Here is a 15558-nt window from a genome sequence, read left to right as displayed (position 1 = left end):
TGAAGAAGTGTTCTCTACTTTCAAGAACATCCATCAGTTGAGACAAAAAGAAGGTCTCAAATTCACCTTGATCATTTGAGAAAAAATTGGGAGATGAACAGCCTATAAACGGTAGGCCAGCAAATTTTAAGAGGATCTCGCAGGTAGTGTGTAAGGCAACAGAAAAGACCTACCGACATTGTAGTGGATGGTGGCGCAGAATAACTAATCTGTTTTGAGGGATTCACATGAAGACTGATCCAGTCCAGACCAGCTAAGGAAAATGCTACAGATTGCCTAGTCTCCAAAGAAACTAGGGGTAAATACATCATGAACAAGCTTGCAAAAGTCAGGGCACAATCAAACAGAAGGGTGAAGACTTTTTATGCACTTGTTGCTGCCAAGGCAGCAGAGACCCCGAACCTCTATTTATACTGATAATTCAAGAGTTATCACACAGGTAAAATTGTCCTGCTGTATTCATCAATTGTGTCAAAATAAGTCTGGAGAAATTAGATTTAGTGTAAAGGAGAAAGGACTGGGCATTAATTTTCATTTTTAAAAAAGATATTTCATCTTGGTGAAAATTAACATTTAACTATCCAAGGAACCACAGTGATTACTGCAAACATATCTCAATGTAAGCTTTACTACTGAAAAATATAGGGAGACTTCATATAAACATCAACAGACTATTTCCCCCAAGAAAGCAGAAGTAAAGCTTTTGATTTGTTTTGAGAAAACAGTTAATGAAAGCAGAGAAACATCCGACAAAATCCTGGATATCATTTTGTGCCAAATACTTTTCTATGATACAAGTTAAAATTACACTTTTGAAGCATTACTTTCAACAAAAATATTCTGTAAGCCAGAAGAACCAGAATATGACAAACCTGAACATTAAAGAACAAAGAACATTTGATATTCATTGCTACAACCGTTTCATACCTGGCATGGTCCTCGGTATGATAAATTTTTTCCTTTTTGGTACAAAGTACACAAGTTACTGTATTCCACATTGTCTGTGTCACAAACAGGATCCCGCGTCTGGTCACAATTTAATTGCCTTAGCACACATTCATGCTGGCTACATTCAAACTTTCCAAAACTAGTCAAGCAAACTTGTTTCTTTGGTATGCACCTGCATAAAGTAGTAATATTATCATATTACATCATAGGATTTTTTAAGTCTCAGAATACTCAGGAAAAATACTAACCAGCGACATCTTTCCCAGTGCTTTAGAGCTAACTATGGTCGAGGAGAGCTGCAGGAAATGAATATGACAAAACACTCTGCATAGCCAATTTCAGGTTTCACTACAAACCTGGAACTTGTTCACACCCCATTTAGCCAATGGATGTGAACACAACTAAAGATTCTAAATAAAAACTGATCTTTTATCAAGTATTTTTCTATGAATTTTAGAAAAAAGTTTGGAAAAAACTTCTTACCTATTCCCAAACTTTATTTTGTAAAGCAGAGAAAGGCAGAGGAAGAATCAAAACAGTGAATCACAAGGGCAAATGATTATATTGCAGAGGTCTAGACCAGCTCTCCCTTGAGAGAGTAGTGAAAACAAGGCTTACAAAAGTATATGGTTTCAATTACAAATATCTAATCGGATTCTGGCTTTGCAGGTTCAGTGTATTATTTCACATCCTGTCTTGGGGACCAAAAAAAAAAAAAAAAAAGAGGAAAATCTAGTATTGACATAATTTCCTTTTGGGTGTGTCACCCCTCTTAAGCCTTCACAGATAAGAAGTAAAGAGGAATAAACAGCAGAAAAGCTTTCCCCTTTATATTAAATATATACCTTACAAGGCCTAATCTGCAAAACATTTGCCATATTTCCTGCAAAACATCCCTCTGCTAGTTAGAGAGACACCAACCAACAGAATTTGATGAACAGACTGATGAAAGGTTAAATGGGTTTTATAGCAATCTCTTTTCTATAAATGAATATAATGCTACCTGGATCATGTGCAATGTTTCCTTATTCTTTGAGTATTCCTGTCCTATGCTTTACACATTTCCATTTTATATTAGGGAAGACTCAGAAATTCTGAGATTTAATTGTTTTAAATATGTAAGGGCAATGTAAGATCTTAAATGGATTCCAAGCACTTCAGAGACATTTAAAATGGGCTTTTATATGTTTAGTTCATGTTACATTATCAAAACTGACCCAGAATGATGGACTGCATACAGTCCTTTATTGAAACTGCAAGCTGAGGTTCTAATTCTAGAAAACTGAAAAACATTTTAAGTTGTAAAGTTAAAAACAAAAAAGAATGTATATCCACAATGCAGCTTTAAAACTCATATTTTTCAATGTGTCAACTACTACTACAGGTACAAAACAATAGTGTTTTCTTTGCAGTTTTCTGCATCAAGGCATAGAAAAAGGAAAAAAATTGCTATCATCAGCTTTCATGAGAGCACAGTATTACACAACTTCTTGTGGAGGCTTTCTTTTAAAACAGAACATGTAAAATTCAAGAGAGACTGCAGCATTGCACAATACAGAGAAAATTGAAGACAGAGTAATGTTCAAAGCCACACGCTTTGACTTCTGTAATAAACGTCTAACTTTCTCCTGCCAGTACTACAGAGCAATATTTTCATTTTAATATGTTTGTCTATATAGCTTTTTTTTTCCTTACATGGAAAACCCATGGATTGTAAAGAGACTAGGTTTCCAAAGATATCAATCTAACTATGCAAGAGAAGCTTACGTGTTCCAGAGTGATAGATATTTCCTATCTTGGTGATTAAAAAAAAAAAAAAGTATAGACATTACTGACTGAACAAGCCAGACTGAATCCAAGCCTTTTATTTATTTATTTATTTTTAAAGAAGAGAGTATCATCAGAGACAAAGTAATAAAGCGTCCCATGGCTTATTGCCATTTCAACAAAATTTGGTTCTCCTATTTTTGAAATTATACTTCAATTCTGTTTTATTGCTAAAACTAAGACCTGCATAATGAATTTAAGCAATGTATCACTACATAAACAGAACCAAGAGCTGGAGGTCATTACAGTCCATAATTAACTACCATAAATAAAAAATAGTTTCTTCCAATATGTATTTTTACTGGAGTATTCCAAAAGTGGAATGTTATTACAATATACAACACATTTATCAAAGACAAAGTATATCTGATTTATGAATAGCAAATGTCAAAGAACTACTCTTTTGCTTTTACCTCTGATTTTTACTACAAGGGTTGGGGTTACAAGGGTCCTTGGAGATGCATGATCCAAATTCAAATTGATTGTCCTGGAGCCCAACACACCGAGCTATACAGGCACTTGGATAAGTGCGCCCATTCTGACCACAGACTGGTACAAACTGATCTACACAGTTACATGGTAAACCTGCAAAAGCAATACAAAACAGGAATTCGTCATGTACTTATTTTCTGTGACAGAAAATATATGAGGGGTCCCTAGGTCATCTTTGTTCCTCTAGCAAAGATGTACCATATTTTCAACTGCTTCTTTTCCCCTGTAATTTAGCAATACCTGTAGCATATATGCGTTTACAGGTGGTAGGAAGGGAAAGTTTGGTCTACAGCCTCATTGCCAATTGTACTCAGCTTCTCCCTTTTATTCCCAAAATTCCTTGTCTCTCATCCCCAGTGGCACTATCCTGTCTCTATCTATTTTTATTGGTTTCCTGAGATCTATTTTCCAGTACTGATTTTTTTAAATGCATTTTCTCTGAAGAAAACAAATACTTAAAGAACATCTTTGTAGCAAATTATCAGATATTTCCCATGAACACTCTAAGAAAGAGTTAGAAGCTAATTCTCTTTCTAAGAATAATAAGCTTTAAATTTCTGTGGTTTGGAAAGTTACCTGTAAACTTCCGACGTTCATCTTCTGAACTATGCTCATTCAGACACTGCCGTGTAGAACATATCAAGTTCCCAGCAAAACAAGAACAGACGTTACAATCTACACTAAAGGACATTCCATGGCCTTAAAATAAAAGAAATTAAGTAAATGTATATAATTAATTCACACATACCAGAGGACTATGTACTCATATTTATTACACAGATATTATATTTTCATTTTTCATTTTTTAACTGTTCCCTTAGTTTCCCTTGCCTTTTTTTTAAACAACTGCAGTTTTTATCTTCTGTTAGATTTTGTTTTATTCATTTCAAGAAAAAGTCTCTCACATGTGTTTTTGATAAATTAGTTAAACATGGAAGCAAGCACTTCATCCTTCAAAGGCATGTACAAGTAATGACTTTTTTAAAACCAATCTAAAGCTGCAATAAGAAACACTCAAAAAGCTAAAGACTCAAGAGTTGGCATATAGTGCTCTCAAGCCCTGGCTAGCAATCTCTATATTTTTAAATGTTAAACTTTGATAAAGATGCATCTTTTTCCTGAATTAATTTTACATAAGACTGGTAAACTTCGAGGCAGTGTCAGGCATGATCCAACAACTCCTTTGGAGCGCACATTTCTTTTCCTGTCTGTACTTTCACAGAATCACAGAATGGTTGAGGTTGGAAGGGACCTCTGGAGATCATCTAGTCCAACCCCCCTGCTCAAGCAGGGTCACCTAGAGCACATTGCACAGGATTGCATCCAGGCGCGTTTTGAATATCTCCAGAGAAGGAGACTCCACAACCTCTCCGGGCAACCTGTTCCAGTGCTCTGTCACCCTCACAGTGAAAAAGTTTTTCCTCATATTCAGATGGAACTGTCTGTGTTTCAGTTTGTGCCCGTTGCCTCTTGTCCTGTCGCTGGGCACCACTGAAAAGAGTCTGGCCTCATCCTCTTGACACCCTCCCTTAAGATACTTGTACACGTTAATAAGATCTCCCCTCTGTCTTCTCTTCTCCAGGCTGAACAGACCCAGCTCTCTCAGTCTTTCCTCATAAGAGAGATGCTCCAGTCCCCTCTTCATAGCCCTTTGCTGGACGTGCTCCAGTAGTGCCACATCCCTCTTGTACTGGGGAGCCCAGAACTGGACGCAGCACTCCAGATGTGGCCTCACCAGGGCTGAGTAGAGGGGGAGAATCACCTCCCTCCACCTGCTGGCAACACTCTTCCTGATGCAGCCCAGGATACCATTGGCCTTCTTGGCCACAAGGGCACATTGCTGCCTCATGCTTAACTTGGTGTCCACCAGCACTCCCAGGTCCTTCTCGGCAGAGCTGCTTTCCAGCAGATCTACCCCCAACCTGTACTGGTGACTGGGGTTATTCCTCCCCAGGTGCAGGACCCTGCACTTGCCTTTGTTGAACTTCAGGAGGTTCCTCTCTGCCCACCTCTCCAGCCTGTCCAGGTCTCTCTGAATGGCAGCACAGCCCTCTGGTGTATCGGCCACTCCTCCCAGTTTTGTATCGTCAGCAAACTTGCTGAGGGTGCACTCTGTGCCTTCATCCAGATCACTGATGAAGAAGTTGAACAAGACTGGACCCAGTACTGACCCCTGGGGGACACCGCTAGCTACAGGCCTCCGACTAGACTCTGCGCCGCTGATCACAACCCTCTGAGCTCTGCCATTCAGCCAGTTCTCAATCCACCTCACTGTCCACTCATCTAACCCACACTTGCTGAGCTTGTCTATGAGGATGTTATGGGAGACAGTGTCAAAAGCCTTGCTGAAGTCAAGGTAGACAACATCCACTGCTCTCCCCTCATCTACCCAGGCAGTCCTTCCATCATAGAAGGCTATCAGATTGGTTAGGCATGATTTCCCCTTGGTGAAGCCATGCTGACTACTCCTGATCACCTTCTTTTCCTCCACATGCTTGGAGATGGCCTCCAGGATGAGCTGCTCCATCACCTTTCCAGGGATGGAGGTGAGGCTGACTGGCCTGTAGTTCCCTGGGTCCTCCTTCTTGCCCTTTTTGAAGACTGGGGTGACATCAGGCACCTCTCCTGTTCTCCAGGACCTTTCAAAGATGATGGAGAGGGGCTTAGCAATAACATCTGCCAGCTCCCTCAGCACTTGTGGGTGCATCCCATCAGGGCCCATGGATTTGTGGGTGTCAAGTTTGCCTAAATGATCTCTAACCCACTCCTCCTCCACCAAGGGAAAGTCTTCCTTTCTCCAGACTTTCTCTCTTGCCTCCAGGGTCTGGGATTCCTGAGGGCTGGCCTTAGCAGTAAAGACTGAAGCAAAGAAGGCATTCAGTAACTCTGCCTTTTCTGCATCCTTCGTCACCAGGGCACCCACCCCGTTCAGCAGCGGGCCCACACGTTCCCTAGTCTTCCTCTTGCTACTGATGTATTTGAAGAAGCCCTTCTTGCTGTCCTTGACATCCCTTGCCAGATTTAATGCCAAATGGGTCTTGGCCTTCCTCGTCGCATCTCTGCATACTCTGACAACGTTCCTATATTCCTCCCAAGTGGCCTGTCCCCCTTTCCACATTCTGTATACTTCCTCCTTCTGTTTGAGTTTTGCCAGGAGCTCCTTGCTCATCCATGCAGGTCTCCTGCCTCCTTTGCTTGAGTTCTTGCTGATAGGGATGCACCGCTCTTGAACTTGGAGGAAGTGATGCTTGAATATTAAGCAGCTCTCTTGGACCCCCCTTCCTTCTAGGGCCCTACCCCATGGAATTCCTCCAAGTAGGTCCCTGAAGAGGCCAAAGTTTGCTCTCCTGAAATCCAGGGTTGCAATCCTACTTAGTGCCCTGCCTCCTCCTTGCAGGATCCTGAACTCCACCATCTCATGGTCACTGCAGACAAGGCTGCCCCCAACCTTTACATCTTCCACCAGTCCTTCTTTGTTTGTTAGTACAAGGTCCAGCAGCACACCTCTCCTTGTTGGCTCCTCCACCACCTGTGTCAAGAAGTTGTCATCAGTGCTCTGCAGGAACCTCTGGGACTGTTTGTGCCTAGTTGTGTTGTCCCTCCAGCAGATATCAGGGTGGTTGAAGTCCCCCACAAGAATCAGGGCCTGTGATTGTTAGGCTACTTCCAGCTGTCTGTAGAAGGCCTCATCGACTTCCTCATCCTGATCAGGTGGCCTGTAGTAAACACCCACAACAGTGTCACCCATGCTAGCCTGCCCTTTAATCCTTCCCCATAAGCTCTCGACTCACTCTTCATCCACCCCTAGGCACAGCTCAATACATTCCAGTTGCTCTCTCACATAAAGAGCAACTCCGCCACCTCGCTTTCCTGGCCTGTCTTTCCTAAAAAGCACGTAGCCATCCATGACAGCACTCCAGTCATGCGAGCTATCCCACCATGTCTCTGTAACTGCAATGAGATCATGGCCCTGCGACCGCACACAGATCTCTAGTTCTTCCTGTTTGTTCCCCATGCTGCGTGCATTGGTGTACAGGCATTTCAGAGAGGTGATCGAGCATGCAGGTTTCCCAGGAGGGATACAACAGGGTCCTCCATAGCCACATCCCATGCGCACTTCCCTGGCTGCATTCACCTGCTGGAGGCATCCTGACTTGAGCTGTGTTTTGCCAACTACCCTGTCACTATAACTCCCCCCTTCCCCCGTCTTTCCTAGTTTAAGGCCCTCCTTACCAGGTTGGCCAACCTGTTGGCAAAGACCCGCGTGCCCCGCCTCGTGAGGTGGATCCCATCTCTCCCCATCAGTTGTCGATCTTCAAACAGGGTCCCATGGTTGTAGAAAACAAAACCCTGTTTGCCAACACCAGCAGCGCAGCCAGTTGTTAACTTGGAAAGTCCATCTCCTCCTCCTCTCATCCATCCCCCTCACTGGCAGGATTGAGGAGAAGATGACCCGGGCTCCCAGACCCCTGACCACCATCTCCAGAGCTCTGAAATCCTGTTTGATGGTCTCCAGTTTGCCCTTGGTGTCATTAGTGCCCACATGGAAGAGCAGCAGCGGGTAACAGTCCGAAGAATGGACAAGCCTTGGCAATCTTTGCATGACATCTCTCACACGAGCCCCCGGCAGGCAACAAACCTCTCTAGACAAGGGGTCAGGTCGGCAGACAGATGCCTCTGACCCATGCAGCAGGGAGTCACCCACAACAATCACCTGCTGCTTCTTCCAGGTGTTCCTGCAAGGCACAGGGTCTGTTGTCCCAGTTACTTCCCTTGCAGCCATGTCCATCTCCTCCTCATCCTGGAGGGCACTAAACCTGTTCTTCAAATGCAAGTCCTCGGGAGGAGTAGGAGTCTTTCTCCTCCTACGAGCAGTGACCAGCTTCCAGCCACCTTCTACAGTGTTATGATGTACCGTTTCACATGGTGCAGAGCCCTCCGGTAACTCCACTGCTGTAGGGGGTTGGGACTCCTGGAGCTGTACGGTCTCCAAGAACACCCTATCTCTTGCTCATCTTCTTGGATGCTGTGCAGCCTACTGACCTCCTCCTGTAACTCCCTTACCTGACGACATAGCTCATCAACAACAGTACACCTCCTGCAGGAGAGCTGACTGCCAGCCCAGGCCTCCCGGAGAGGCCCCAAGCACTCTCTGCAGCCTGAGACCTGTAGAGCTGCATCTACTGTCAGAGGGTCTGTCTGGGTCCCAGCCTCTGACACAGCCAATGCAGCAACTCCAGCAGCCACTGGGGAATGTGCTCTGCGGCATGTCATGACCATACTTGAGGAAGTATACACCGGAGGGATCAGAAATGAAGGTGCCTTTGTGCATCCTTCTGCACAAACTGCTGTGTCTGTTAGCTGCGCTCTGGGAGCTGCGCTCTAGGCCTGGCTCTTATATAGGCCTCTCCCTAGCACTGACTCCCAGGGTGCTTGACCGCCCTAATCAAGGGCCACCTGGATCAAAGGCCCCAACTCCCTCTGGTCAGGGGCAGCTAAGAGAGCTTGTTAGCAGCAGCCACTCCTAGCTAGAGCTTCTCCCAGGAGAAGTTAAGGCCTTCTGCAGTTGTCCCTGACTAGCTTCCCCTTTCCTGTTCACAGCAATCACCTAGTTCCTCGGGGGTCCTCAGAAAGCCCACAACTTCCAACAAGGTCCTCAAGTTCTAGTCAGAGCCCAAACACTGCTGCGTCTGTTCGCTGCCTCTGTTAGCAGCACTCTGACTTTGCGCTCAGTAATTTTCCATTCTAGTCTTCATCATTTTGCAACATCCTTTACAGACATAATTTAAGTCACAATAAGAAGTACAAGTTACAATGATTAGTTCCATGTAGCTCTGTCTGGAGCAGGGAACAAGAAAGGTTTTTGCAAAGCTGAACAGAAACCCAGATCCAGGCTCAGCACAAGAATACACACACATACAGAGATCTGTGCCCACACACTGGCTTTCAGAAAGGAGCAATGCAACTGAGAGCTGCTTTTTAAGGACAGAGCAATCTGCCTAATTTTTCTGCCATGTAAAGTCAATAACTTTCTGACACCTGAATCTAAGAATCAAATGGTAAACTTAGGGAATTTTTCTTAAATTTAGCAATTCAAGTTTAGTTTTGTGAACTGTCAATTTGACGGTTCTTCGCTATGTTGTAAAATCAGTCTATGCTGGTAACAACCTACCTATCCATGACTAAGTCATTAAAGACTATCAGCAAATACACCGCTCTTCAGGAAAATGTAAGAGTAATTGAACTCTAAAAAATAAGGCACTTCTCTCTAATCTCTTTTCAAAAGGTTGAGTTTAAGGATTGGAACTTCTGAAAATATTAAAGGGGCACAAGTAAAATACTCAGTGTTTGAGCAATTCAGAAGAAGCACTCAGAGACAAATGAAGGCTGAACAAGAGGGAATGGGAGAGGAATGCCTCTGCAGCATATACAGCTCTGTTTAAACCACAGGACTACCCAAGGAAAAAGGAATTTGTACAGAAGAGAAAAGTTTCCAAGATTTGGAGGTAATGCCACATGCAGGATTGGGAACCTTGAACCTCTTAGGTGATTCTTCTTTAGCAAAAAGTAACTTTGGATCCACTTGACGACTTTGCAAGACTATTTATTTCCACTTTGGAAGTCATTAAGTAAAAGAACTAAAGACTGAAGTTAAAAACAATTAACATAGCAAACTGACAGCCCTATTCCTCAATATTAATTTCATTCTTGGAGTCAATTCACAATAGTATGATTCAAAAAAATAATGGCAACAGATAAAGCATTCAGGGATGTTCTGTTTATAGAGTGTGGTTTTAAAAACCACATTTCACATTTTATGACTAAAATCTAGCTTTTTTCAACTGCCATATAAATTGTTAATTCATTTAATATAATTAATAGTTACAAAGGGTTCATATGGTGAGTGTAAACTGAGTTACTTGTTTTCAATATCATCATCTAGTGAATCTAGAAATTAGTCATGCTATATTTTCTTTTATTATACAACAGGATTTTAATCACCACACACACTTAATGAGTAATCATGACATATTAAAGGAAGCTCTCAGTGCCTCAGCAAATAGTCAACATATATATATTTTTTAAATGGACAGCACTTATGGAATACTTACCAGCTGCACATTTTGTTGTTACAGTTACCACGGCAAATAACAGCTGTATCCTTTGCAAACATTAAAAAGCAAATACAACTTCACAGTCCTTTTTATGGCTTTCTTCACAAATATTCAAAAAAAAAAGTGCAATTTTCTCTGGGCAGAATGGTCCATAAAAAGTTCCAATCTACATCCCAATAACATATTTTCCAATGGCTGTATTTTAAAAGCATTTACTTTCACCAAATACTTTACAGGACTGGCCATCAAAAATACCATTAAAATTAAGATATTTTCAGTGTTATGCTTCCATGGACAAATAGTACTAATTCTGCAATAATAAATAAATTTTAAGTATATACAGCCAGTTTTTATCCTCTTCTGATGAATTAAAAACATTGCAAGCTGTAAAATTCACGGACCATTACAGGCAGACTTTTGTGAATGACAAATATAATTGCACAACTGATTATTTACTTACTTGGTATCTTCTAAGATAAAGAAATATCCCAGTTACCTACACTTTCATGATTTCAGGGTTAAGTTCACAATGTGAAAATCACATTTGTGCCAGGTGTAACTACAAGGATTTCCTTGCTTAAGATTTACTTAATATAAAAAGAACTCTGTCTTATTGTGTGATAAAGTGACTCAGTTATTTTGGACTTATTAGATATCTTTGACTTGCTTTAGCCTCATGGGTTCTGATTTTTTTTTTAAAGAGTCTGATTTATAAACATTAAACACAATGTTCAATGCTGAAATATTTTTAACTGTTCACTGATAGAAAAGTTCCTGCTTGTTGACTAATTCTAAGATACCAGCTTCAGCTGGATCACAGCTCAGCAGAGTCTATTTTATATTCAAGACATTTTGAAAGATCTACCCTATCTTAGTGGGAAGTTTTTAAAAATTTTTTCCTTCTACAAGAGAACAGTGTGGGCCTGCATGGCAAAAATACACTTCTAAATCTCTTAAGAAATGAATAAATCCGAAAATAAATCAATATGGCTTTTAAAAACCATTATGCATCAAGTCTCTTTCAACTACACTGCCAGATTAGGAAGAACTCAATTAACGCTTGTTAATTTTAAGATAAAACTGTCAAAGGTAAGTTTTATATTAAAATTAAAAAGTTTTTTTAATAAAACTATTAATTTAAATGTAATTCAAGAAATAGATGGTTAGCATTCATTTATTGCTGTATTAAAAAGCTGTTCATCTTACTATAACCTGGCAGAAGCAAAGCAGAGTAAGATCTAAAACCACCATGCTGGGGAAAACTTTGAAGAACCATACTGCTCAACATGCCTTTATTATCATAATGTATCTGCTTATATATTCATTTTCAAGCATTTCTTAGCCATATTAGTTCCTATGTTGAACCATAATTCTTATTGATTATACAAATAACTTTTTGTCAAAACATGTGTCAAGACTTATCACAGTACCATCACCATATTAGAACTTAACCTTGCTCTTCATTAATAGGCAAAACCAATTCTAGCAAACAACCCAAATATTTTAAATTAAAAAAAAAACCCACTATCTCCCTCTCCAATAAAATAATAGTAAGACCAATAGATAGATTTCAAGACACAATTCAGTTCACTCACATCAAACAAACTTCTCAGGACTAGTCATATTTTTACAAAGTTAAAACCTCAGTAGGGCCAAATAAAATGACTGTTCAAGAAGGAATTATTAATAATTACTGAAAGCTGTCTTGAAATAATAGTTCATTTCCCTTCACAGGTCTTATGATTACAAAAATAACTATTAATAAATATCAGATTATCTTTCAATTTATTATAAGCTTACAGTATGAAGAATCACCATATCATCCCTATTTTCCTATTCTTAGACACACTCATGATCAAACATTCAGTAAGATTTTTTTCTGAAATGAATAGGCCTTCTCATGATGCTTAATAAAAGTCAGGCTATGAAGGTTTCAAAGAAATCCATGTGCAGAGGCCAGTCAATGAAGAGTATATTTCTGAAATGTTTGTACCTGTTCGTGGAACAGTCTTTTTATAACTTTTTTCCATTTGTCAACATTCGAAGCTTTCCAGCACAGCTACTACTATGCAATACAGTATAGACTATATTAGCCTACTATAGGCTTACAAAGAACACACTTGCTTTTCATAATTATCACTTGTGGAGAACTTCAAATGGACCTCAGAGTTCACAGGTAAAAATTAGTAGTTATCGTTGCAAAGAAACATGGAAAGACGACAATGTATCATCATACACGTTGTTAGGCTATGTGATTAAAGGCTAATCGTGGTGAACACAAAGACCCAGCAAGGATCAGAGGAACGCTAGTAACCTAACAAAAGCACACTGAACTTACTACTCTTAAGACTATCAAAGGAGAATGATAAGACCATCGTTCCTGGTGTGAAACCCACCAACATAAATCAATAAAAGAAACTCCCTTTCCAGAATGTCATGCCAACTAATCACCATTATTGTCTGAAGGGGTACCAGATTTATTATTGGATATGTGGGGAAGAGAATTTTGGAATTGTGTAAAACTTATTATGGAATGTTTTAAGGAGACTGTGGGAATGCACCAAATTTCTTATGGGATGTTTAGGGAAGGACCAAAACCAAGGAAAAGGAGGGAAAAAGATGGATCAAGCAGGAACAAGTGTGGGAAAGTATCTGTGTGGCTGGCTATGTTAGCCGTATGTGCGTGCGTGTGTGTGCATATGTGAGAGTGTGTGTGCACGCGCATGCTTGTGCACATGCCTACTGGGTGTACATGCAGTGATTACTGATTTTGTTCGCTACTAAATCAGACAACAACTATTTTGATAAAATTAGTTTTAAGCGACTTTTATGTAGACAGCTGGATTTGGGGTACCAGGGAGGAACAACAGTGAATGGCTGATACTATGCTAGCAGGAGCCATTAAGTGGAAACACATAGAAAATAATAAGGTCCAGTAGACCAAGGATTTGAACAACCTGTTTCAGTACAAGAATGTTAAAGTTCCTGAATATTTTACAGTGGATTTACAAGAAAGATCATGAGTTCTGTAATTGCAGAGTCAGCTATACCATGCTTAAACCTCAGAACTACAGAATGTTTAAAACAGAGTAATTTATTTTACTGTGCTTGCTTCATCCCTACTGCTTACTGGTTCCCCTCAGAACTTTTTCCCTCTTCAGTTCCCAGAGCTCCCACTAGCAAGTTCCTCTATCACAGAAAGGATGCAAGGTATTTACCAGGTATCAAAAAATGCAGGGGATGTGAGGCAAGTCAGTGGCCATTTTGTTGAAAAATAGCGTAGTCAGAACAATCTGCACACAAGGACTTTTATTGGTTGAGAGGGATAGAGTTCAGTATTGATTTAAACACTGGAACCCTCCAGCATAGGTAAGAATTGAGTAAGCATTAAATATAGGGATGTGGACATTAACTTTTATGTTTCTTGACAAATTCTGCATTCAGATGCCCTGGGTCTTCCTATCTCACCCATATTTCATTATTTAAGGATAAGATGCTGTATGAAGATAAACTTACTGTTCTAATACTTACTTTTTCTTTGTCCTCCAACAATACATGATTTTTGGAGGTCAACACAATGCATTTCCATGCAGTTTTCTAGCAACCCGCTGTGTCCACAGGTACAAATCTTGTAACAACCAACATCACCAGCTGATGACGGAACCTGAATAAGTGTACCTTGACGAACAATAAAATCTGAGGCTTCCCCCAATTTGCAACCTATATACAAAGAGAAATTTTAGTTCAAGTTTAAGTAGTGTTTAGGCAAGTACCAATGCCAAAAATAACTATTACTGTTTGATTTGTGAAAAAGCTACAGGTATCCCTAAATGCTTGAAGAAACAGAAAGTATGTTTTGCAAGCAAAAAAGTTGTTCATTGTCATTAGAAAGTAGATCTTTATGCAAATAACAGCAATGGTTATTATAAAGAGTCTTGCTCTTGAGTTTCAGACAAATTCACTAATTTCGTAAAGTCAACAAGTAGCAGACGTGGAAGATATTTGCTTGAGACAATGTTCTGAAGTATTTTCAGAAATGCAGCTTCAGAGAAAACACATCAGTAATTTCAACAGTTCTCAAGGAATCTCATTTTCCACAATTCTGTACGAGTCATGTTACTTACACTTCATTTTTTCCAGTATAGAATCTGAATTAAAGGCTCAAAGCAAAGTCCAATTTTTCTCCTCTCTCACATCTTTTACTAGATCTTCCTACCCTACTTGTACCTATTACAAGAACACTGAAAAACTCCTTATAAAGGTATACACAGATAGAAGAAAAAGGGAGAAAAAGCAGGATAACTAGAGAAGAAGTATGGAAAAAGAAGAAGAAAAAAGGTTTTAAAAATTGCAAAGAAGAAATAGCAAAAGAAATAGAAGGTCAAAATTATACTAGAAGTAACGGCTGAACTGCAGCAAATCTCCAGAAACTTTCAATCATTAAGACTGAATACAGATAAAAACAGAGGAAGCAAACTGTCTCCTCATAAGCTCTGGGTGAGCTTGTTTTCAGATCATTTTGAATGACTTTTGCAGTAAGTCAAGATAACACAACCTCTACAGTAATACTGTTCTGCTTCTCAAAAAAAAAAAAGTTTTGTAAGGATCATAAGAAAATAAACAAAACAATTTTCCTAGATTCACAAAAAGTACCAGATGAAAATCTATTCCCACTTTCAGAAGAGCTTTTCAAACACTAGTGAGATACAAGGGAAGCAAAAGCCAGTTTTCCTCTTTGTAATTAAAAATCACTGGAGAAATTTGAAACACTTAAACTGTACATACTTGCCCATACTTTGACCATGGGACATGATGGGATGCACCCATGACTACTGACTGAGCTGGCCCATGTCATTGCAAGGCCACTCTTGATAATCTTTGGAAGGTTGTGGTGATCAGGAGAGGTTCTTGAGGACTGGAAGAAAGCAAATGTTACTCCTGTCTTCAGGAAGGGCAAGAAGGAGGATCCGGGGAACTGCAGGCTGGTCAGTCTCACCTCGATCCTGGGAAGGTGATGGAGCAACTAGTCTTGGATACCATTCCCAGACACAAGAAGGACAAGAAGATGATCAGGAGTAGTCAGCATGGATTTATGAAGGGAAAGTTGTGCTTGACAGCCTGAGAGCCTTCTATGATGAGATGACTAGCTTGGTGGATGAGGGGAGAGCAGTGGATG

General features: G+C 40.3%; 1 protein-coding gene across 2 annotated transcripts in view; it reads right to left on the bottom strand.

Moving 5' to 3' along the window:
- RECK (reversion inducing cysteine rich protein with kazal motifs) overlaps nucleotides 1-15558 on the bottom strand; it is a 75321-nt gene that overhangs the window by 11680 nt on the left and 48083 nt on the right. For both annotated transcript variants that reach the window (XM_067291072.1, XM_067291073.1), the window contains 4 exons: nucleotides 13914-14102; nucleotides 3844-3966; nucleotides 3189-3360; nucleotides 928-1120 (listed from right to left, as the gene is read on the bottom strand). In XM_067291072.1, coding sequence (XP_067147173.1) covers nucleotides 928-1120; nucleotides 3189-3360; nucleotides 3844-3966; nucleotides 13914-14102 — 677 coding nt within the window. The remainder of the gene's footprint in view (nucleotides 1-927; nucleotides 1121-3188; nucleotides 3361-3843; nucleotides 3967-13913; nucleotides 14103-15558) is intronic.

This window comes from Apteryx mantelli, chromosome 2 (genome assembly GCF_036417845.1).
Source record: "Apteryx mantelli isolate bAptMan1 chromosome 2, bAptMan1.hap1, whole genome shotgun sequence".
NCBI lineage: Eukaryota > Metazoa > Chordata > Aves > Apterygiformes > Apterygidae > Apteryx > Apteryx mantelli.
Note: the sequence above shows the minus strand (reverse complement) of the source record. Positions and strands in the feature narration are given on the sequence as shown.